Below are 23427 nucleotides of genomic sequence, written 5' to 3'. Positions count from 1 at the left end.
TTGTCTTGTTTTGGATACCAGTTTACTAGTTCTTTTCTTCAACTCCTTCATGATGACTAAGCAGGCAACCTAGCATCTCCTCTGTCATTCCCTTTATGTACTGAAAAAAAAAATTGTTTTAATTGTTTATATATATCCGCATTGGTCCACTATTTAAAATGTTGACTCTAAATGTGGAATTCGGCATGCCGAAAAGTAAACCAATCCGAAAATGAATACATCGACAACCATGGTTCATTCCATTCGAGACATCAGGTGATGTACCTCACCACCTGCTATGAATATTAACGTACCATTAAACTGTACAATCGATGGTACGTTAATTCTACTGTTTTGCAGGGGGCTACCCCCACCTGCACCCCCGACACCCCCTGCACATTAAATGTATCACCTCCGAGATCGCACTTCAGTCAGGAAATGGACTAATTCCCTGCTCCTCAATGAACCGCAATCCCCTGCACAATGTCGAACGCAAATGCTCAACTGTCACTACCCATTCACTGTAGTATAGTCGATCGATTTGGGTTCAACATTCTGCCCACTTATAAATTGCAAGTCGACCATATTGCCGGTCAACCGATGCAGTTTCCAAGTTTCAATTGTAAACTTACACACACACACACACACACACACACACACACACACACACACACACACACACACACACACACAGATATATAGATATATATTCTCTGAAGCTTTCCGTAATTATTAATGTGAAGTATTTTGCTGTTACAGTTGTTATTCTGTTCATAGTACATTTTTAGCAGTACTTGTAGTTGTTTAATGTCATGCTGCTTACCATTTTAGTTATGGAAAAGAGCTTCAGGAAATGTAGCAAGTATGGCTACAAAATACCATACTATGTCTCCCATGATCCTTGTGTGGTATGTTTGAGGCTGGAGCACCTGGAAGTAGATTGTTTTGTTTGTAAGACCTTCAAGCCTCTGTTCCTCAAAGACCATAGGAATAAACTGATCTTAAAATGTCTACCACCACCCCCAACAGACAGCTTTCTTCTATAGAAATACCAGAAAAGAAAAATGATAAAGAAAAGCAAAAAAAAGAGAAAAATGGAAAAGAAAACTAGATGAAACAGTCACTTACACTAACCTGAAAGTCTCAAGGCAGGAAATGCCATCTTCAGCACTGGGCTCAGTGCAGAAGTCTCATTTATCTGCCTCTGAATCTGTTGTAATCTGAGATAAATTGCCGGTCAAGCAACTAAGCAGGCATTCTTCTGAAAAGGAATTGCCCCACTTCCAACCAGAACTCTGAATTGTCCCACTTCCAACTAGGACTCCCTCTACCTATTTTTTTAGTTTTGCCAGGTCTTGTCGGAGCACCACTGAAGTTGATGAGGGCCAGATGACGACCCATCAGTTTCAGGGGTGGATTAGGTTAGTCTGTCTTCAACCCTACTTGCTGTCATTGGTCCCAGTAGTGACATTGGCAGCTTCAGAGCCAAGACATCACCTAGAAGCTGTCTGTTCAGTGCAGACCTAGTATGCTTATATTGATATTGATATGTATGCATCCAGTTCAGTCCAGTTCATTCACTACTGGGACGTTCAACATCAGTAGAATCTTGTGACCAGTTGCCCAAAATCAAGGCTTCAGCACCAACTCACATGGGGCAGTTTTCAGTGTGAGGCTTCGATGCATATACATGGATTTCCACCTTAAGGCCCACTGAGTCTTTAGTCTTGGAGCATTTCTTCTTGGTGCTGCTCATATCCACTTTGGAGGGATGGAAACAGTACTTGGTTAGGGATACCTGATGCTAAAGAAGTGAGTCAACATTCAAGGCAATGAAGATAATCATTGCCGCTCATCCCACGCCTCATACCTTCACCTGATGTTGACTCCAGCCCTTGGCACTCATCTATAGGTCCTTCAACTTGTTCATCAAGCGTTCCTAGGACAGTGCAGAAATAAAAGCCTTAAGGAACAGTTGCAGGTTCATTCAGAGTTCTCTGGGGATTGACATCAGCCATCCCTGGAATTATCTAAAAAGACTGTGTGCAAAAGGAGGCATGTGGTCTCCACGGTGAAGGTCTTGATATCCCATACTAAATTGGATGAGCAGGAGGGTTCCCCACAATCTCCTCCTGAAAGTGGCACGTTTGGCAAGATTCTTGAATTGATGAGATGCAGGAGGTCTTGACCTACTGACCCCCCCTTCATCAGTACGAGGAGGTGCTCTTTGAGGCATACCATTCTGCACCCTGTACCTCTTGGGTGGTCTATTCTGCCAACAGTCTGATAGATTTGACCTCCACAGAAGGGCATGGCAGGAGTGGACCACTACAGAGGGTATGCCATGGAAAGGACCAATTCTGATGCCAGCCAAACATGGACATCAGTGGTCTAATGAGCTTTTATTGAACTCTATGATCATCGCAGCAGCCACCAAAATAGAGTTGAGAGATGATGCATTTGCCATACAGGTGTCTTACAAGGAGGCTAGAGAGTTGGACAGGAAGGGGATGCATGCTTATGCCTCAGACACTTTTGCTCTGAGGGCATTGAATTGCGTAATACCCATGCACTGCTCCCAACATGATTTAGCAGAGTAAGCTGTAGACTTTTTGTAGAAGCCACCCATTGCTGAGTTAAGGAAGCTGGCTGAGACTACTGTGGGTATTATGCTGAATATTACAAACCTGTTCATGTGGCTGCTACACACTGCAGCCAGATTGATGAGTACAGGCGTCACTTTGACATTATACCTGGCGTTGCCTTTGTGATTTTGCAGCTAGCTATCTGAAAGCATATTCTTTGCCTGAGTTGTTCTTCCCCACACCAGAAAAGAATGTAAGTATTCCTGAGTGAAATGCTATCTCTTAAAGTGGTAATTACTGACTGCTATAAAAACCTGAAATATTGCCATCTCTCAACTTGTGTGGTAAACTGTTTTAGTAGCATAACATAATTTGTACTCATAAAGAAATTTGCTCTGGTAAGGGTGATGCTAGTGGCAGAGAGAAGGATTGATTTGAGAAGAAGTTTCCTGTTGGTGAAATTTTGCTATGAAACTCCAAACTTATGCATACCGAGCTTGTAGCTGCAGTATTTTATTCAAATAAAAAAAAAATCACAAGAGACTTTAATGAGCCTATATACAAGCTGTTCTAGAAATAAGGGCAACTACTGATACACTTACTATAACTTTTCTAGAAAGAAGTGCAACTAAAGCTCAACACCTGTTCAGATGCTTAGAAAACAGTGTAGCTACTGATCAACATCTACTCAGCCTTCAGCAACATCTATCCACTGTAATGGCCCAGCCATCCAAAATGCAGTACCACTCTGAAGAAACTTAGAACAGAAGATGATATGTAAGCTTAGATGGTAGGCTTTTGAGAGAGATGCATCTAGAGGAAACTGGTCCCAAGCAGAATGCTCCAAGACACTATTCTCACATCTGACAACAGGGTCACTAAAATTATACATTGATCTTCAGGATGCTGATGCATACAAGTAACTGCAACTGAAACATAAGATACTAGCTTAGGCTGTGGTTTCACCCTAGGGACAATTACAGTAATTTTACAACTGGATGTTCAGTATGAACAAACCAGTAATGTTACTAATAGCTGATTATATTTTGAAATCATAGGCCAAACCCCATGTAAATAAGGTATTCAAAATTGTAAAAGTCTTGACTGTAAATACATTTAAAAGGGCATTCCTATCATCTTAAAAACATGAGTATTCCAAAGTGACCATAAGTCATCTGCACAGCTAATTGTTTTAGCAGAACATTTGTTAAATAAAATTGCAGACCCCAAGTCAGACCTGCATTCATCAAGGGCTAACAACAAGTCTTCACCTAAATATTTGCTTTACCTGCCATCAAGGAAAATGTTACCATCTGAGTTGATTTGTTTTATAAGTCCTAGAGAAGAACACATTACAACATAATTACACAGTTGTATACAGTACTGTTTAACTTTCTGAAATGTAGAGCCTGCTTTTTACTAATGTGCTGTTAATAAAAAAGCAACAAGTAAACAAAAAAATGAAATGTGTGTATGACAACAAAGGGAATACCCTCTAATTCAGAAATGCAAGCACTTACAGGTAAAGTGTTGCCTCCATTAGCTCTTGTGCCCAAGTTAATTCATGATGTGGTGATTGACTAGGAATTTTCCCAGTTCAAGGAAAGAAAAGGATGTAGGACTAGAAGACACAATTAGATTTAAGATTTGGCTTTTATGGAGCTTGCATCTCCATTCTTATAATTTTAGGATCCAACATTGTCCAGGCTGCTCCTTTAAAAGCAGATGGGCTGTCTCTGGTTTACACCTAATCCAACAGTGCTAGAAACAGAGATTTTGAGGGAGGATCATTAGGCATAGTGACTGCTGAGCACTGCTTGTGATAGTGTTGTATCTGCTTTTTCTAAATCAGTTATGGTTGAGTGTACTAAATGGTGCATCATGGAAGGAAACGCTATAGTTTGTGAGAAATACAGAGAAGGCAAGGAAACCAAAGTGAGGCTCTCCATGAAAACTAATAGGGAGCAGGTTTTCTATTGGGATGTATCATGGCCACTATGTCCTTAAGAGATAAGATTCCTATCCTCGGGGCGTTTAGAGGGTACTGAAGAGGAATTATCAGGGAGCTACATCTGAAGGATGGAAAGTGTCTTTAAAAACTGGGAAAAGAACAGTAGCTCTTTTTCCTGCACATACAGGCTAATGAGATTACCTCTTCCTGTAGGATAGAAAGAGTCTTGAAGGGAAAAAACTGATGACTGTAAGCACTGCTTTTTACTGGTCAGCTTTAATGAAAATACTTGTAATGCTATAATTGTAGAACTGAACGTTAAAAAAAGCATTTAGTGGGGAATGAATAGTTGTGCTTCTTTCATGTCCCTCCTGGTGATGTATTCCTCATGTAACTAAACCTCCATTTAAAAACTGAATCGCTAGTTGCAGTGACTGCTGTTATTACTGTAATTAGTGCAAGTTGATGCAATATACACACACACTCTTATGTTTGTTCACGCTTACACACATACACACACACACACACACATATATATGTGTGTGTGTGTGTGTGTGTGTGTGTGTATATATATATATATATATATATATATATATATATATATATATATATATATATGTGTGTGTGTGTGTGAATATATATATATATATATATATATATATATATATATATATATATATATATATATATATATATATATATATATATATATATATATATGGGTCTACTACTAAACACCGACACGACGATTCCCCGACACAAAACTCACCAATGCCAAATAACCGACAACACACAAACCCGACACAAACCCGACAACGCAAAACACTGAACAACATTACACCGACACTCGGACTGTAAACAACACGCGACACTACATAGCATACACACTAGCCCTGACCCAAACCCTAACCCTAAGGTCCGACACTATCGCACACTTCACCTACCTGCACCCTAACCCTAACTCACTTAACCCACCCCTAGCCCAAGCTCCGACACTAACGCACACATCACCTACCTGCACCCTAACCCTAACTCACTTAACCCACCCCTAGCCCAAGCTCCGACACTAACGCAAACATCACCTACCTGCACCCTAACCCTAACTCACTTAACCCACCCCTAGCCCAAGCTCCGACACTAACGCACACATCACCTACCTGCACCCTAACCCTAACTCACTTAACCCGTCCCTAAACTACAGTCCCTCACTAGCACACACTTACCTTACCCGAACCATACCTCCGACACGAACACACACTCACCTTTCCAACAGCCTAACCCGACATCCCACAATCTCGAGCACTTACCTGACCGCTCCTAACTCCGTCACCATCGCACACTTACCGCGTCGCGATCGCACATTCCTTGTCGGTCTTTCCGCTGTCGGCAAATCACCCTGTCGGTACACTTACCTGTCGGTCATCTGGCGTCGGTGAGTTTTCCGTCGGGGAATCGTCATTTCGGTCATTAGTAGTAGACCCATATATATATATATATATATATATATGTATATATATATATATATATATATATATATATATATATATATATTTTTTTTTTTCAATTTTGACATAATGAAAACACAGTGTGAATGTTCTGAATATGCGGTACTTAGTCACAAAATATCCAGGAGCATTTTGTAAATGTGGAGCTGCTGAATGCAGTTTATTGGTAGTGCATTATCATAAGGCACTGGTTATGAATGTTGAAAGTGAATGAGAGAAAAAGCATTTATACAAAGTAGTACAAGTCCACCTTCAGACAGAATGAAAGAAAAAGCTCTTCTATGCAGTAGTCGAAGTCAACCTTTGGACAGAATCTAAGTACCATAGATGTGATGGCAAGGGTTTTTTTCAAACACCTTTATTGAATTATCACTTGGCAAATTTACATTCATGTAAAAGTAATCAAACTATATTAACATAAGCATTATACTTCGCATGTATTGCTATATAGCATATAACCTAAGCAACATTACAGAAATTATTCAATTCCTGCTCTTTTTATAATCAAGAAGCATCTTTATCACTTACTACATAGGCAAGCATACCTTTATATAAATGAAAACAAACCACACCAACATAATCCTATTTGCAAGCATTTTACATCACAAACCATACTGACACACTCCCAGTTGCAAACATTATAAATCACCTAAAGTCTACCCGATCTTTCTCACTCAGACATTACATAGCTCATGACACCTTTTAAACCTCATTCCTCTCTTGTATGCATCATTCCCACAATTCCCATTTTTACCTATGTAGTTTGCTCCTACACTTTTCTGAAGATCTCATGTCCAGTTGTTTTATCTCTGTTACTATATTCACTGCTTCCAGTATAGTTGGTTTAGATTTTGATTTCCATTTTATAGTAATAGCTTTTTTGGCAGCCACCATTATTAGACACATCAAGGCCTTACCATGCCTAGGCAATTCTGATTCTGAATCATAGCTCAGAAAAATCATCTCCCTCATCAGAAGAATCTGCTCACCCAACATCTCCAACAGTGCATCCCGCAGGGAATCCTTAAAGTCTGCCAACTCCCTGCATTCCCACAAAATATGTTTCCAATTACCTCTTTCTTCCCCTTCACACCTCCAGCATTTGTTGTCTGCCTGAAGAAAAATTCTCTGGAGTCTGTTTGGCGTATAAAAATATCTGTGTAAACATTTCCAGGCAAAAATCCTAAATCTTCTAGATTTTGTTGCATATTTGGGAGATGTACATATATCCTCCCATTGTTTCTTTGTGAACTGCGTAGCTAATCTCTCTTCCCAATCCTTTCTAACCTCCTCTGATTGATTCTTATAGTTATCATGCAGTATTTTATATGCACTACTGTGTGTGTGTGTGTGTGTGTGTGCTCTTCTTCTTTTCTTTCCCGGGATGCCACGAAGCACAACTCCGTAATGACTGCTAATGCAGTAGAGTGTTGCTGGCTGGTTTTTGCCGGGCTCCAACCCCAGCAACGAAACGTAATTTTATTCACCATTCACGCGCGTCGTAGATCAGTAGCAAGGAATCTCCGGAGAATCTAACGGCAACGTGAGAACTGTGGGAGGCTTACAATGCTACGCACAGTTAATTATTCTTTTTTTAATGGCAGCTTCTGTTCTAGATTCTGTTAAATCTCTGCCAGTGCTGGCCTTTCATTTAGAACCCCCTATTTCTTTGTCTTTGCCTATACTCTGTCATCAATCCCTAATAGGGAAGACAGTCTCTAACCTGCAGTCCAAATAACTTCTTGGCGTCTTCCCATTCTGTCATCTTTTCCTCTCTAGTTACTTGCTCCCAATACCTTGGTTCCTTTGCCAGTTTTCTTCAATAAATTCCAGCCCCCTCTTGCCTATTGTCTGTATCCCTAATTGCAGTTATTCCTGTCGTCGGAATCTCTTTTTTCTGTTCTCATGTTAGTTTAGTTTTTAGAATACTTTCTGGATATAATATTCTGTATGATTATTGTTATTCTCCTTAAAGATCTGCATCCAAGTCTCTCCTTGTTTCTCGAGCTTCCCCTGATTTTATCATCATACCTTTCCACTTAGAAGTATATTTTTTCTGCTTGTGCTGTGTATATGAGTCTTAACTGTGTAGCTCTGAAATACCCCTTCAAATTGGATAATCCCAATCCGCCCTGTTCTGCTGGAAGAATCAGAGTATCCCACTTGACTCTTGCCATCTTCCCCTCCCAGAAAAAGTCTTTCAGCTCTTTATTAATTGCTACCTATAACTTCTCCTGTGGTTGCTAAAAGTATGCCTGACCTGTGTATAAGACTAAAGGAACTAAAAACATTTTAACTGCTTGTATCTTACTATCCATATCCATATCAAAAAGCTTCAATTTTTTCAGTTTTTGTATTATCTTTTGTTTAGTCTCTTCCCACATTCTTAGCTGCCACACTAGAATCATTTTTAATCGATACTCCTAAATACTTCATTTTATTATCTCCCCATAAATATGGGTATTCCTGAACCAGTTCATGTGTGGGTACAAAATTTACCGCTATTGCCGTAGTTTTAGTTTCATTAATTTTCTATCCCGAAAAGATCTGAAACTGCCTCAAGTGTTCCACAGCACTGTAATGTCTGTAATGACTTTCTCTGGTTTTATCAGGTATAAAATAATGTCATCTGCAAATAAAGCCAGCTATTCTTGACTACCATACCAGTTGTATCATTGAATTTCTGAGTTGCTTATTTTCTTTGCTGGTGGTTCTAAATATAATACAAATAATAAAGGGGAAAGAGGACACCCATGCCTGGTTTCTCTGCTGAAGCAGAAATTATCAGAGAGAACCCCACCCACTTTAATTTTCACCTCCAATATCCCTCATATATCCTCCCAATTGACCTTATAACATTTTTCAGGAAATCCAAATGCTTCCATTGCCATACTCATAAAGTCCCGGCTTACTCTGTCAAATGCTTTCTCTGCATCAAGACCCACCACCAACAATGGTATTTTCTTACATTCTGCTTCCCTCTGGATCATCAGTGTTCTGTTAATGTTGTCAAATGTTTGCCTCCCTTCCACACAACCACATTGATACATATCTATCAGTTTTGGCATTACTTTTGCCATTCTTTTAGCCATTATAGACATGAACACTTTATAATCATTGTTTAGTATTGAAATGTGCCTGTATGAAGTTGGATCTGATGGATCTTTACAATCTTAAGGTATTACAGCTACCACTGCTTTTTTCTTGGACGGTGGTACTTCTCCTCTTAAGATACTGTTAAAATCTTCCAGATCTTTATCAGTTTTTTCCTCCTAGCTTCCAAACTTCCATAGGAATACCATCTATTCCTGGGGACTTTCCTGTAGATTGGTTAAACATCACAATTTGTATCTCCTCTCCTCCTATCCTAACCATTAGTATTGAGCCTCATCTACCTCTAACCTTGGCATATTTAATTCTTCCATAAACATTTCCATTTGTATTTTTCTTGATTTTCATATTTCTCTGCTTTATAGGATGTGATGCCAAAGGTTAATCTCTCTTACCACTGTACATATAATATTATAAGCTGAAGACAAGATAGTCAAGAGCATGACTTCTTACATTAAGAAGGTTTGTGGTCTACACTCTTGTGGCAGGAGAGAGGTAGCTTATGTCCTTCTAAGTTGGGAATTGCTGGTTGAAGGCTTAGTGTCTGCTCTTCTAAAAGTGTCTTAGTACTGGTTTAAGCACTTGGGTTTCAGGCCAGTTATTTTACATTAAAAAGGTTTGTGGTCTACACTTTTGTGGCAGGAGAGGGTAGATTCTGCCCTCCTGAGCTGGGAATTACTAGTTGAAGGCTTATTTTGCCTGCTTATTTGAACTGTTTCTTTCTGAAATTGGTGCACTTTGTTTGCTGTAGCATAGATTAGATTCACAACTGCTGAAACTAGCTCTGTTTGTATAACTTGAGCAGTAATCCAGGCCATCTTTTTTTTTTTGAAGAGGGTTCTCCTGCACCCTAGTGGCAGGAGTGTGAAGTTAGAACATGTCTGATTGAAGACTGCTGGAACAGTCCTCAGTTTGAGTTTTTTTATTTGTTGATTGGTTAGTTTGTTTAAATCAGTTTGCTTCTGCTATGTTTAAGTGTGTATCTGTTCTCCTGTGTTAAATCGACCTAAACAGAGTTTAAATATCTTTAGCATAGTCTGGTGTACGTTTTGCTGTATCCAGATCTGTTTGTATGATTCCTGCGTTTCCTGCTGCACCGTCTTGTGTTGGCCTGGACCTGCCTGCACTTAGTAGGATTAAGTGAACTGGTAGGAACTGGCCTGGTATAGGGTGTTGAGCTAAGAACTCAGGGACAAGGGTTTTTGGTCATTTCCAGGGTTTCTATTTTACTTTCATTTTTGTGGTATTTAAATCCAGCATTTGCATGGGTTTGTGCTTGTTTGCCCGCTGCACACCACCGCTGCACTGTTTTAACCCTTTGCAAGGTATCTCTGTTGCATTTTTTTCACTTACCAGCACTCCTGTGTAAGTGAGGCCCATGCCTGCAGCTACTGTATTGATTTTATCCAGCTGTACTCACACCTATAGGTACTCTCCTCACATAGTACTCACTTTACTATCCCTGACCTGTCTTCCACAAATTCTGATAATCATGGACAGACAATTTACTGTGGTTTCTTCTGCTAGTCTGGTTGATATGGGCATCCTGAGACAGTGTAGCAACTGCCTTGTGCACACAGACAACCCTCTACTGCTACCACCTAGGAACACAATATGTGAGAGATGCAGTCACATTAAGAACCTAGAATCCTTGCTGTCTCAGTCACAAGCCAGTACATCTGACACTTAGAAGGTTGTCTGCACAAACACTATGAACACCACACCTCTAACATCACCCACATCAGTACAAGCATTCCTACTTATGTGGTGGTTCTCAGCAAAAGCATACTTAAACAAAAGAGACATCCGCAGCAAAAACACACACACACACACACACACACACACACACACACACACACACACACACACACACACCACAACCCACAGTAAGCATTACACATAGGACACATGTCTGTTTCTCACAGCTTCTAAGGCCCAGCTAAAAACCCAACATACTAGTCATAGGAGACTATCGTGAGACACACAGATGTGCCCCTCACCAGGCTAGACGAGGAGAAAGTCACGGTAAGTTGCTTGTCAGGTGCTAGAATTTGCCATATCACACATGCACTCTAGTCTCTTAACAACAGGTACTGTTATGACTCTGTCATAGTCCATGTTGGTGTGAATGACTTGAGACGTACTTTTCTGGACCGCATGAAGAGAGATATGATTGAGCTTGCTGAATATATGTCCCAGACAGGTGTGTCCCTAGCCTTAAGCAGAGTACTACCATTATCCAGAATGATGCCTCAATACAAACAGAAAATGATTGACTTTAACAATTGGCTTAGTTTCTGGTGTCATTCCAAGAGGATCCAGTACCTGACAGCCTGGGAAGATGTGATTGACAGACCATGATGCTTTGCGAGGGATGGCCTTTATCTGTCTCCCCGGGGTTCAGGCATCTGGCAAAGGCTCTTTCCTCCCCATAGTGCCTTTTGTAGACAAAATTACCAACATGAAAAATCCTTCTAAACGTAATTTGAAGCTCATGCTGCTAAACGCTAGGAATCTTAGCATGAAACAGCACTCATTGCAATCATTCATTGCCCTGGAGGATGCTGACATTTGTGCAGTCAGTGAAACCTGGTTCAAAGCTATGGAGAGCACTCCACCCTTACTAGGTTACTCATCTTACCATACTTTCAGACCTCAAACAGAGAGCTACAAAACCAAAGGAGGTGGAGTTTCAATATTTATCAAAGACATACACTCCTCCAGGCTGGTCAAACAGTATGATGCACAGGAAACAGAAGTGCAGTTACCTGTTAACAAAACACCTATTCAAATTCTAGCTAGCTACAGATCCCCAGCCATGACTTAGGGCACCCAGTCCACCTATCTGGACTTACTTGAATCCATCAGGATTCAACCCTCTACCCTGATCCTGGGTGACTTTAACTACCCAACCGTAGAGTGGAAGACCTATTCTAGTCTAAACATGAACACCAAGAGATTCCTCGACTTTGTCAGTGCCAGTGCATTGGATCAGCTGGTCGACACCCCTGCAAGAGGTGAAAATATCCTGGACCTGATCTTAATCAACATGATTAGCCACTGTAGCACCCATACAGTGTCATCCTCCTTGGTACGATCCGACCATAAAGCAATCACTTTTGAAGTCACCATCTTCCCTGCCCCCCATCAGTGTTAAACAAAAAAACTTTTCCAAAGCTGACTACAATCTCCTCAGAGCAGGTATAAGCAGCTTCACTGCCACCGTCCCTTCAGTTGAAACTAACACTAATGTCCAAGCCTACACCAAAAAACTATATGAGTACCTAAATATCTGTATGGACTCTGCAATTCTTGACAGGACCATGTCATCTTCCTCAAGGAAAAGTAAACCTGTCTGGTAGACAGCAGCAATAAACAAACTCTGTAATAAAAGGAAAACAAATGCTGTCCACGACCAAGAAGGAGCAGGTGCCAAATTGGTAGCAATCTCTCCATTGTCTGAATAAGCAAATAAGGTCACTGGTGAAATCTTCTAAGGCTAACTTCGAGTCCAAATTGGCCATATCCACTAAGGACATTATAAGGCCTTCTTCACATATGTCCACAGTCTCAAAGGTAACACCCAATCTGGTCTGAACTGGTGGTCAATAACACCACATACACAAACGCCATAGATATAGCCAACTTGCTGGCAGACTGGTTCAGTAAAAACTTCACCACCCTGTCCTCCCCCCATTAGTAAACCAGGACATCCCCAGCACCTGCCCCCCTTCCCTCATCAACCGGGACCAGATCTTTAATGCCCTCTCAAAGGCAAAAAATACAGTCTCCATGGGACCTGATAACATCCCTGGCTGTATCCTACATGAACTCAGGCATGAGCTCTGAACTCCATTAGGCACCCTGTTCAACCAAAGCCTGACCATTGGCTTCATCCTAGCCTAATGGAGGACAGCCACTTTCATCCCTTTACACAAAGGTGGAGCGTCCGCTGACCCAGACTGTTATCGGCCCATCAGCCTAACTAGCCTGATCTGCAAGGCCATGGAATGCATTATCATGGACCTTATAAATAAAGAAAATGGCAACCTCCAAACATTTGACCCCATACAGTTTGGTTTTGTCAAAGGGAGATTACGCCTGTCAAACTTGGTCGACTTCTTTTGAAACAGTCACCAAAGCCGTGGAAGAGGGGAACATTTTATTTATTTATTTCTTATTTGTTTACCAGCAAAGTCCGACTTGGAACAAAGCCAATTTTCAGTGGAGGCCCAGTGAGAAATGGTCCAGACACGTGTCTTTGTAACGTGGGAGGAAACCAGAGAAGCTGGAGAAAACCCACACGAATGCAGGGATGACATGCAGACTCCACACAGAAGACACTCCAGTTGAGAATCGAACTGGAGAACCTCTTGCTGTGAGACGACAATGCTGCCACTGCACCACTGCACCGTCCATGTCCAGCTGGTGCACACTGCCTACCTTGACCCAGCCAAAGCCTTCGACGTTAGTCCCCACTCGGGCATAATAGATAAACTCTCCCAGCTAGGTATCAACCCGTATGTTACCAAACTGGCTCACTAATAGAACCTACTCAGTCAAAATAGGGGAAGCCACCTCTAGTAGTAGAATCGTAATGAGTGGTTTACCCCAAGAATCTGTCTTGGGGCCTCTACTGTCTGGGATATACTTTTCTGAGGTGCAAGCCAAAGCCAGTGGTCTGTGGCTGAATACGTTTGCAGATGACTGCAAGCTGGGTGCTGTCTTAAATTCTCCTAGTGATGTGAACATCCTCCAGGAGGCCTTACCCAAACTAATGTCTGGTGCCAGAAGCATGGCCTCAAACTGAATGCCAAGAAATGTATCATTATCCCTTTTCAGGAAATGGCATCTCCACTAATTATCACATTAATAACAACATACTAAGCATGCAATCGGTAGTGAGGGACTTGGGCACCCAGGTTGACAGCAAACTGACTTTTGAGCATCATTTTGCCTCCGTTGTACGGAAGGCTTTCTACATGGTTCACCTTATAAGTAAGGGTATTTCATCAAGGAACAAGGATATCATAACACCCCTGTACTTCTCCCTTATCAGACCCATTATTGAGTACAATACCCCTTTCGGCATGTACCTTGCCAAGCACATGCAGCAGCTGGAGAGACCACAGAGGTTCCTGACCAGGGAAATCCAGGGTCTCAAACACCTCTCCTGTATAGATAGTCTAAAAGCCCTGTCCCTCTACTCAGTCTCGTACAGAGGTGACCTGTGTCTGGCATACACCGGCCATCTCAGATCCAGCTGTGATGGTGTTGCTGCATATCCGTAAGTCAAACTCCACTCACGCAACCTGGACGCAAGGCCTTAACCTGGTCTGTGACATTAATAGAACTTGTTGGCGAGAGAGATTTGTGTCCCAAAGACTTCCCCATCTGTGGAATAGACTCCCTTTCCATGTCAAGAGGAGTAACTCTCTAGCCCTCTTTAAGAGAAACCTGGATGACTGGATGGGAAACAGAAAATGCACCCCTGGAGTCCCACCTGTATCCCTGCTGAACAGGAGAAATAGGTGCTGACTTTGAGGGAACATTTCTTGGCTAGTCTTATAAGGGCCTCTAGGCCAATAGCCTAGTATCATCCTATAAACCTATGATAGATATGACTTCAACAAATGCATTGTCTGTTTTTATATTGTGAGTATATATTGTGGTAATCATTACTCTTGTGTACCCTACTGTCCTCATATGAATTAGTGTCTCTTCTGTGATAAACTATGTATATTATAAACCACGTATTCCTTTTATATGTAAATTCTGATAAACTGTATATTAATTCTGTGCTGTAAAACTACTGTATTTGCTGCTCATGGAGCTTCTGTCAAGGCTGAATGGGGTCAACACACTAGTTCACATACTTGGGTATCAAGGAGCAAATAAATAAGCAGAGGTATCTTTCTAAGTTGCCATTAACTTGCATTAATTTCTGGCTCCATTAATTAAGAAGAATTTTCTTTTCTTGCAGCGACCTGTGGATGAACAAAAGGAACTCCTAAATAAATGGAATGAAATGAGTACTGATGAGCCAGGTAATCGAGATCCACATTGCTGCAGTCCTAACTATTGGGTAGTCCGCTGTCCAGTCGGCCCGAATACCAGAGTATATGGCTGGCGCGGTCAGGCGCATTAGACTGGCGCATCGCAGGGTACTAATCGCATGACCGCGCATATCCTCAGTCTTTTCTTGCCCCAGATGTCAGAAGACCCTAAAAGACAAGGCCAATATACCTGCACCAAATATAATATATACAAAATATATACAAAATATCAGCATATAACCTCACCTACACAACCACCCCTAAACACAGAGGGAAGGAGGGAGGTAAATTGGACTGCAGCAATGTGGATCCTCGAACATCTACATTTATGGTAGGTACAAAACTGTACTATGTTCTTCATTCCACATTGCTGCAGTCCTAACTTGGGTAGAATCCCAAAGCAGAGGTAAGGAGGCTGGCAAATCATAAAGAAGCAGGAGCTGACAACATGCCTTGCAAAATAGCTGTGGCAAAACCAGCCCTAGACTTAGAGTAGAGAGGAAGGTGATAATGCTTAGAGAAAGTATGCACTGAACTCCAAGTAGCTGCCTCCAAAATATCCTTAGTTGCCACCCCTTAGAAATGCTGTTGAAGTGGCAGTAGCCCTAGTGGAATGAGGCCTAATCCCAGTGGAATCTCCTTGCCATGATGGGAATAACAAAATGCAATGCAAAACCCAATCCACCTAGAAATAGTTTGTTTTGACACAGGCTTGCCCTGAACTCAAAGCAAAAGAAACAAACAACTGCTGAGACTGCCTAAAATCCTTAGTCCTGCTTAAATAATAAGCAATTGCCTTGTACATCTAAAGTGTGCAAAATCTTTTCCCCTTTATTTTGGGGTCTGCATAAAAGTAGGCAAATGAATAGTTTGGTTTAAAGCCACACTAGAAACCACCTTAGGCATAAAGGAAGGATTAGTGAATGATACCCTATCCTTATGGAAAATCAAAAGGCTCTACTGCCATAAGGGCCTGCAACTCAGACACCCTTCTTGCAGAAGTAATAGCCAACAAAAGCAGTCTTCCATGACAAGTATTTCAATTCAGCAGTAGCCGAGGCTCAAAAGGTTGTAGAGTAAGTTTTCCAACACAAAATTGAGATCCCAAGCAGGAGTAGGAGCTCTATGTGGGGTCTTATATTCTTTGCCCCTCTAAGAAACTGCTTGAACAAAGGATGAAAACAATGGTGGGTCACAATCATAGTGAGCTGAAATTGCTGCAGCATGAATCTTAATGGAAGAGAAGGACAAACCTTTGTCCAATAACTCAGTAAGATATTGAAGAGCCACATTCAAATTAGGCTCAGAAATCTCCAAATTCTTTGCTGTACTCCAAATAAAACTCTTCCATTTTCTGACACTTTCCTTGTACTAGGTCTTCTAGCTTCCATAATCACATTTAAAACTTGTTGAGGAAGTTGAGACCTGCTGTGTTTCTGTTAGATGAAGTGAGTGAAGCTTGACATTGAGCAGATGACCGTCCTTCTGAGATAATAGATGTGGAATCAAAGGTAAAGGCCATGGAGGCTTCCTTACCAGACTCCTTAGTAGTGGGTACCAGTGTTGCCGAGGCCAATCTGGAGCTATTAAAATCATCCTTGGCTTGTCTTGTCTGACCTTTAAGAGCACCTTTGGAAGAAGAGGCAGAGGTGGAAAGGCATACACATGAAGATTTTTCCAACTGAAAGAAAGAGCATCCACTTTCCAAGCTGTGTGATGAAACCCCTTTGTGCAAAACTTTGGCAGCTGGTGGTTTAGTGGAGAAGCGAACAGATCTATGTCTGGAGTTCCCCATGACACTGTCAACTTTTGAAATACATGAAGATCCAGTTTCCACTCGTGGGGATCCATGATTTGTCTGCTTAACACATCTGCTAAGGAGTTCTTGCTCCGCAGAAACCTTGCCTGAAGAGTTAGTTGCAAGCTGGCAGTCTCCCATAAAATCATTGCTTGCCTGCATAGAGGATAAGAATGTGTTCCCTTGTTTGTTGGCCCTGAAAGAAAATGCCCTGGAAGAAGCTTCCATTATCCCTTTTCAGGAAATGGCATCTCCACTAATTATCACATTAATAACAACATACTAAGCATGCAATCGGTAGTGTGGGACTTGGGCACCCAGGTTGACAGCAAACTGACTTTTGAGCATCATTTTGCCTCCGTGTACGGAAGGCTTTCTACATGGTTCACCTTATAAGTAAGGGTATTTCATCAAGGAACAAGGATATCATAACACCCCTGTACTTCTCCCTTATCAGACCCATTATTGAGTACAATACCCCTTTCGGCATGTACCTTGCCAAGCACATGCAGCAGCTGGAGAGACCACAGAGGTTCCTGACCAGGGAAATCCAGGGTCTCAAACACCTCTCCTGTATAGATAGTCTAAAAGCCCTGTCCCTCTACTCAGTCTCGTACAGAGGTGACCTGTGTCTGGCATACACCGGCCATCTCAGATCCAGCTGTGATGGTGTTGCTGCATATCCGTAAGTCAAACTCCACTCACGCAACCTGGACGCAAGGCCTTAACCTGGTCTGTGACATTAATAGAACTTGTTGGCGAGAGAGATTTGTGTCCCAAAGACTTCCCCATCTGTGGAATAGACTCCCTTTCCATGTCAAGAGGAGTAACTCTCTAGCCCTCTTTAAGAGAAACCTGGATGACTGGATGGGAAACAGAAAATACACCCCTGGAGTCCCACCTGTATCCCTGCTGAACAGGAGAAATAGGTGCTGACTTTGAGGGAACATTTCTTGGCTAGTCTTATAAGGGCCTCTAGGCCAATAGCCTAGTATCATCCTATAAACCTATGATAGATATGACTTCAACAAATGCATTGTCTGTTTTTATATTGTGAGTATATATTGTGGTAATCATTACTCTTGTGTACCCTACTGTCCTCATATGAATTAGTGTCTCTTCTGTGATAAACTATGTATATTATAAACCACGTATTCCTTTTATATGTAAATTCTGATAAACTGTATATTAATTCTGTGCTGTAAAACTACTGTATTTGCTGCTCATGGAGCTTCTGTCAAGGCTGAATGGGGTCAACACACTAGTTCACATACTTGGGTATCAAGGAGCAAATAAATAAGCAGAGGTATCTTTCTAAGTTGCCATTAACTTGCATTAATTTCTGGCTCCATTAATTAAGAAGAATTTTCTTTTCTTGCAGCGACCTGTGGATGAACAAAAGGAACTCCTAAATAAATGGAATGAAATGAGTACTGATGAGCCAGGTAATTGACGTACCCATTTTATCTAACATTTCTTATGTTTAGGTAAGTATACACACGTGTGTGTGTGTGTATATATATATATATATATATATATATATATATATATATATATATATGGGTCTTTGCCATCTGAATGTGTTATTATCTCCTATGTCGATTGCAAGACTTTTCTCTTTATATATATTTGCATTTTTGACCCTATGTTCCCCTACATTTTACTGTTTTTAATTGTTGTTTTATTTTTTTCTATGCTTGTAATCTTACATTATTTTCTTGAGCACAGACATGTTATTCTTCCTCTTATCAGTTTTTTTCTTATTTTAATATTCTCCCACTTCTGAAAAATATGGCTCATTACCCAGCCTGCTTAGATTAATGTCTACACTCTTTCTGCTTTCCCTTGCTTGCTTCTGTTTCCTAGCCAACCCAAATATGCATATTTTCCACTTATTATCTACTGTCTCTATATACATTCCCATTTATTTTTCACATCTGTGTAGATTTTATAACCCTGCTGTAGTGTCTTCCTAGCCCCCTGTCCAGCATTTATAGTCTTGTTATTCCCTTTCTTGTGTAACCTCTTTTGGCCTGTTGAACACTTCTGTATATTATACTCATGTGTTGATTCCATGTTGGTGTCAGTCCCTTTAATGAATATACTTTTCTAATACCTCCTCCTATTCCTTTTCCTCTCATTAGAGTACTTCCTTTCTCTTATGCTATCAAAAACTTCTGCACAGCCTGCCAGCCCCCTTCCATTTTGCTGTTTCTTTACATATTATTCCATTTAATCCTGTTTTTGCCAATTTTCTAAATTTCCCATCCATACATTCACCTTCCCCGTAATTCCATTATCATCTTTACTCCTTTGCCTTCTCAGCTTCGTTATAGCATGCTCCTGTTTAGTACACTACTTCATCCTGGTTTAAGGTTCTGCATTATTGCATCTAATTTATCATTGTCTTTCATCTCATTCATAATTTTCCATCATTAATGCATGTGTTGCTAAATTTTCATATCTCTTACTCTACAATCTTTTACTTCTTTTTTGTTCTGTTCCTTTTAGACTGTTCCCTGCTCATAACTCCTCCTCCGAATCTAATTCCATTCTCAGTTCTCCTATCTTCTCTGTACTTAAATTTGTTGGACTCTTCCTCCCCACTGAGACTGTGACCTCTTTGTTTCATACCCTAATTTAACACCTTCCATGTTACTTCTTTATACCTTCTACCTATAAATCATTGGATAAGATTATAAACTGTTTCTCAATTCTTAAAGGAAGGTATACCTCCACTGGCTCATTTGATATCTTGTTAATATGCTGTATTTTTGCAAGTATCCTGACATCTCCTCCTACTGGAATGTGCCCTAGCACATACCCCATCCTGTAACAGGTCATCATCTTTATTGCATTAATTGTATACATTTGTGATCCTGCTTCCTTCCACTGCTTTAAAATCTTTTTCACTTTTATTGCCTTGTGATATTGCTTTCTACTTTATTTTTCTAATGTGCTGTGAATTTCAAACCCAAATACTATACTCTATGCTTGTTTTTATTAACTGTGTATGCTTTATATTGTCATTTCACACCACTCTAATCAGGACTGTCAATTTAATACTGTATTTTAGTCCGGAATTCGTCTATCTTGACTGGTTTTCAGAAAAAAAACAGAAAAAAAACAAAAAAAAATACTTGTTTTCCCATCTTTCTAAACTAGTTTAGTCCAGTTTTCAGGTTAGCGCTGAATTCAGGGCTGTGTTACAAGTTTCTGTGTTTGCCCATACCTTACTTGGATAGAAGGAAGTTTCTCTGTTCACTGTGAGAGAGGGAGCTTTGAGCAGCCTATCTGTCCCTGGAGGAGTGGTTTCAGCCCAGAAATTAGTAGTTTATTGGCCATTTTGGGCTAATTTCTATCTCTTTAATTTCTCTGCTGTAAAACCTGCATTTGCGCGGTTTTGCATGCCGGGCAGTGCCGGTTAGCTAGGGTATAACTATTCCCGGCTTCATAAAGTTTACTCTTCAATTTTTCCCTTGGAACTAAACAAACTTTCAACTTAAGCACTCAAATCATTCACTTCTCATCTCGGTACTTGCCCAAAACTCATAGCAAGCACTAATAAACCTTAGCACTAGACCCCCCTATACTGTAGAGAAGGACAAGGCTCTGTATTCGACCTTACCAGCCAATCAGTAAAACAGTTCACTGTACCTATCCAGGCATGTCCAAAGGGCAGTTTCAAGTGTACTCTCAAGTCCAACTGGTGAATCTGGGCATTTTGAGGTAATGTTACAATTGCCTCATGTACACAGACAACCCTCTCCTCCTTCCACCAAACACTAATACATGCGAGAGATGCAGTTATACAACCAAACTGGAGGCTAAGCTCTCTCAACCCAAGACTGGACCAGGCAGTCAAGAGGAGAAGGGAATTATTTGCATCACACCACCAGTCTCACATAGACCTATGAAACCCGCACTAGCAAAAAACACACATAAATACACAATAACATACTCAGAAGCTCTAAATAAAAGTCTGCAAAAGCAACAGAGACCTCCAAAGCAGACATCCAAGCAACCTCCACCCCCCCAACACAAACCATGAAACACATACTTCACAAAACCAGTGTGCCAGACAATCACAGCCCTTAAGGCAAAATAACATACCCAACACACTAGTAATAGGTGACTCTATAGTCAGGCACATTGACGTCCCACTCACTAGACTGAACAAGGATAAGGTTACTGTTAGTTGCCTGTCGGGTGCCAGGATCCTCCACATAACACAAGCACTGAGGTCACTCCGGAACAAGTGCAAATATGACTCTGTCATTGTCCATGTTGGTGTGAATGACCTGAGCCGTACCTCCCTGGACTACATGAAAAGAGACATGGAGGAGATCTCTTATCACGTAGCCCAGGCCAGTATGACCCTGACCCTGAGTAGCATCCTGCCCTCACCAAGAATGATACCACGGTATAGAGAAAAAAATTATCAATTTCAACAATTGGCTAAGCTTCTGGTGTCATTCAAAGGGGATCCAGTGTCTGTCAGGCTGGGATGACATGCTCAACAAGCCACGCTGCTTCGCTAGAGATGGCTTGCATCTGTCACCCTTAGGTTTTCGAATACATTTCAGCCACAAAACCCGGACTGAAATACAAAAGGTGGGGAAGTATCCATATTCATCAAGGATACGCACACCTCCAGGTTATTGGCATAGCACAATGCTTCAGAGATCATCCACATGCAACTAACAACGGGCAAATCTGCTATTCAAATTATAGCTTACTACAGATCACCCACCATGTCCCAGGACCCCCACTCCGCATTCCTGGAAACACTAGGAAACATAAAGGTCCTACCAAACACCCTGATATTGGGTGATTTCAATTACCCAAACATTCATTGGGAGAACTACTCAAGTATGAACTCCCTTGCCCAACATTCCCTAGAATATATAAACTCAAATGCCCTGGTCAACACCCCCACCAGAGGTGACAACATATTGGACCTGGTCATCACTAACATGGGCGACTGGTGTTCCACACCAGAGGTCAACCCCTCGCTGGTTAGATCTAACCATAAACTAATCACTCTGGATATCCACATTCCGCCACCACTCCCGGTCAAAGAAACCACCGTGAAAAACTTTTCAAAAGCAAACTTCACGTTACTTAAGACTGAGGTGGGAAGTTTCAAAGCCCTCATGCTAAAGGATAACACTGTCCAAGCTGCAAAATCCTTTACTAATGTACTCTACAGGCACCTAGAAGAATGTATGGATCGTGCTATCCCAAACAAAACCAAGACTTACTCCTCCAAGAAAAGGAAACCAGTCTGGTGGACCCCTGCCATAAACAAGCTATACAATAGAATGAGGAAACTAGTACAGAAAAGAGTAAAATCCCAAGAAGGGAAGACATCACTGATCAGTATCAGCAAGAAACTACATTCCCTCATAAAATCATCCAAGGCTAGCTTCGAAAGAAAAATTGCCATGGACTCCAAAAATAACCACAAGGCATTCTTTAGCTATGTCAAGCATCTAAGTGGCAATTCTCAGATCTGCTCTGAGTTAGTGCAGAATGGCACAAAATACATTGAACTGACTGATATAGCCAACATCCTGGCAGACAGGTTCAGTGCAAACTTCACCCCCCTCGTCACCCCCAAAGGGCCCATAACTATAACAGAAGAATGTAGTGCCCCTGAAGTCACAGACACTCAGGTTAAAACAGCCCTCTCCAAAGCAAAAAAAGTACAGTTTTGTACCTACCATAAATGTAGATGTTCGAGGATCCACATTGCTGCAGTCCTAACTATTGGGTAGTCCGCTGTCCAGTCGGCCCGAATACCAGAGTATATGGCTGACGTCGGTCAGGGCGCATTAGACTGACGTCAGTACGTCAGGGTACTAATGCGCATGACCGGCATATCCTCAGTCTTTTCTTGCCCCAGATGTCAGAAGACCCTAAAAAGACAAGGCCCAATATACCTGCACCAGAAATATGTACAATATATACAAAAATATATACAAAAATATCAGCATATAACCTCACCTACACAACCACCCCTAAACACAGAGGGGAAGGAGGGAGGGTAAATTGGACTGCAGCAATGTGGATCCTCGAACATCTACATTTATGGTAGGTACAAAACTGTACTATGTTCTTCATTCCACACTGCTGCAGTCCTAACTGTTGTAGAATCCCAAAGCAGAGGTAAGGGAGGCTGGCAAATCATAAAGAAGCAGGAGCTGACAACATGCCTTGCAAAATAGCTGTGGCAAAACCAGCCCTAGACTTAGAGTAGAGAGGAAGGTGATAATGCTTAGAGAAAGTATGCACTGAACTCCAAGTAGCTGCCTCCAAAATATCCTTAGTTGCCGCCCGTTAGAAATGCTGTTGAAGTGGCAGTAGCCCTAGTGGAATGAGGCCTAATCCCAGGTGGAATCTCCTTGCCATGATGGGAATAACAAAATGCAATGCAAAA

At 41.3% G+C, this 23427-nt stretch overlaps 1 protein-coding gene across 1 annotated transcript in view; it reads left to right on the top strand.

Annotated features, from left to right (window-relative positions):
* TBC1D19 (TBC1 domain family member 19) overlaps positions 1-23427 on the top strand; it is a 2958314-nt gene that overhangs the window by 532200 nt on the left and 2402687 nt on the right. The window contains exon 6 of the mRNA XM_044062152.1: positions 15115-15178. Within this exon, the coding sequence (XP_043918087.1) occupies positions 15115-15178 (64 nt within the window). The remainder of the gene's footprint in view (positions 1-15114; positions 15179-23427) is intronic.

Source organism: Protopterus annectens, chromosome 2.part1 (assembly GCF_019279795.1).
Source record: "Protopterus annectens isolate FY-2018-M chromosome 2.part1, PAN1.0, whole genome shotgun sequence".
In the NCBI taxonomy this organism is placed as follows: domain Eukaryota; kingdom Metazoa; phylum Chordata; order Ceratodontiformes; family Protopteridae; genus Protopterus; species Protopterus annectens.
The sequence above is the reverse complement of the archived record's forward strand: the minus strand, read 5'-3'. Positions and strand labels throughout refer to the sequence as shown.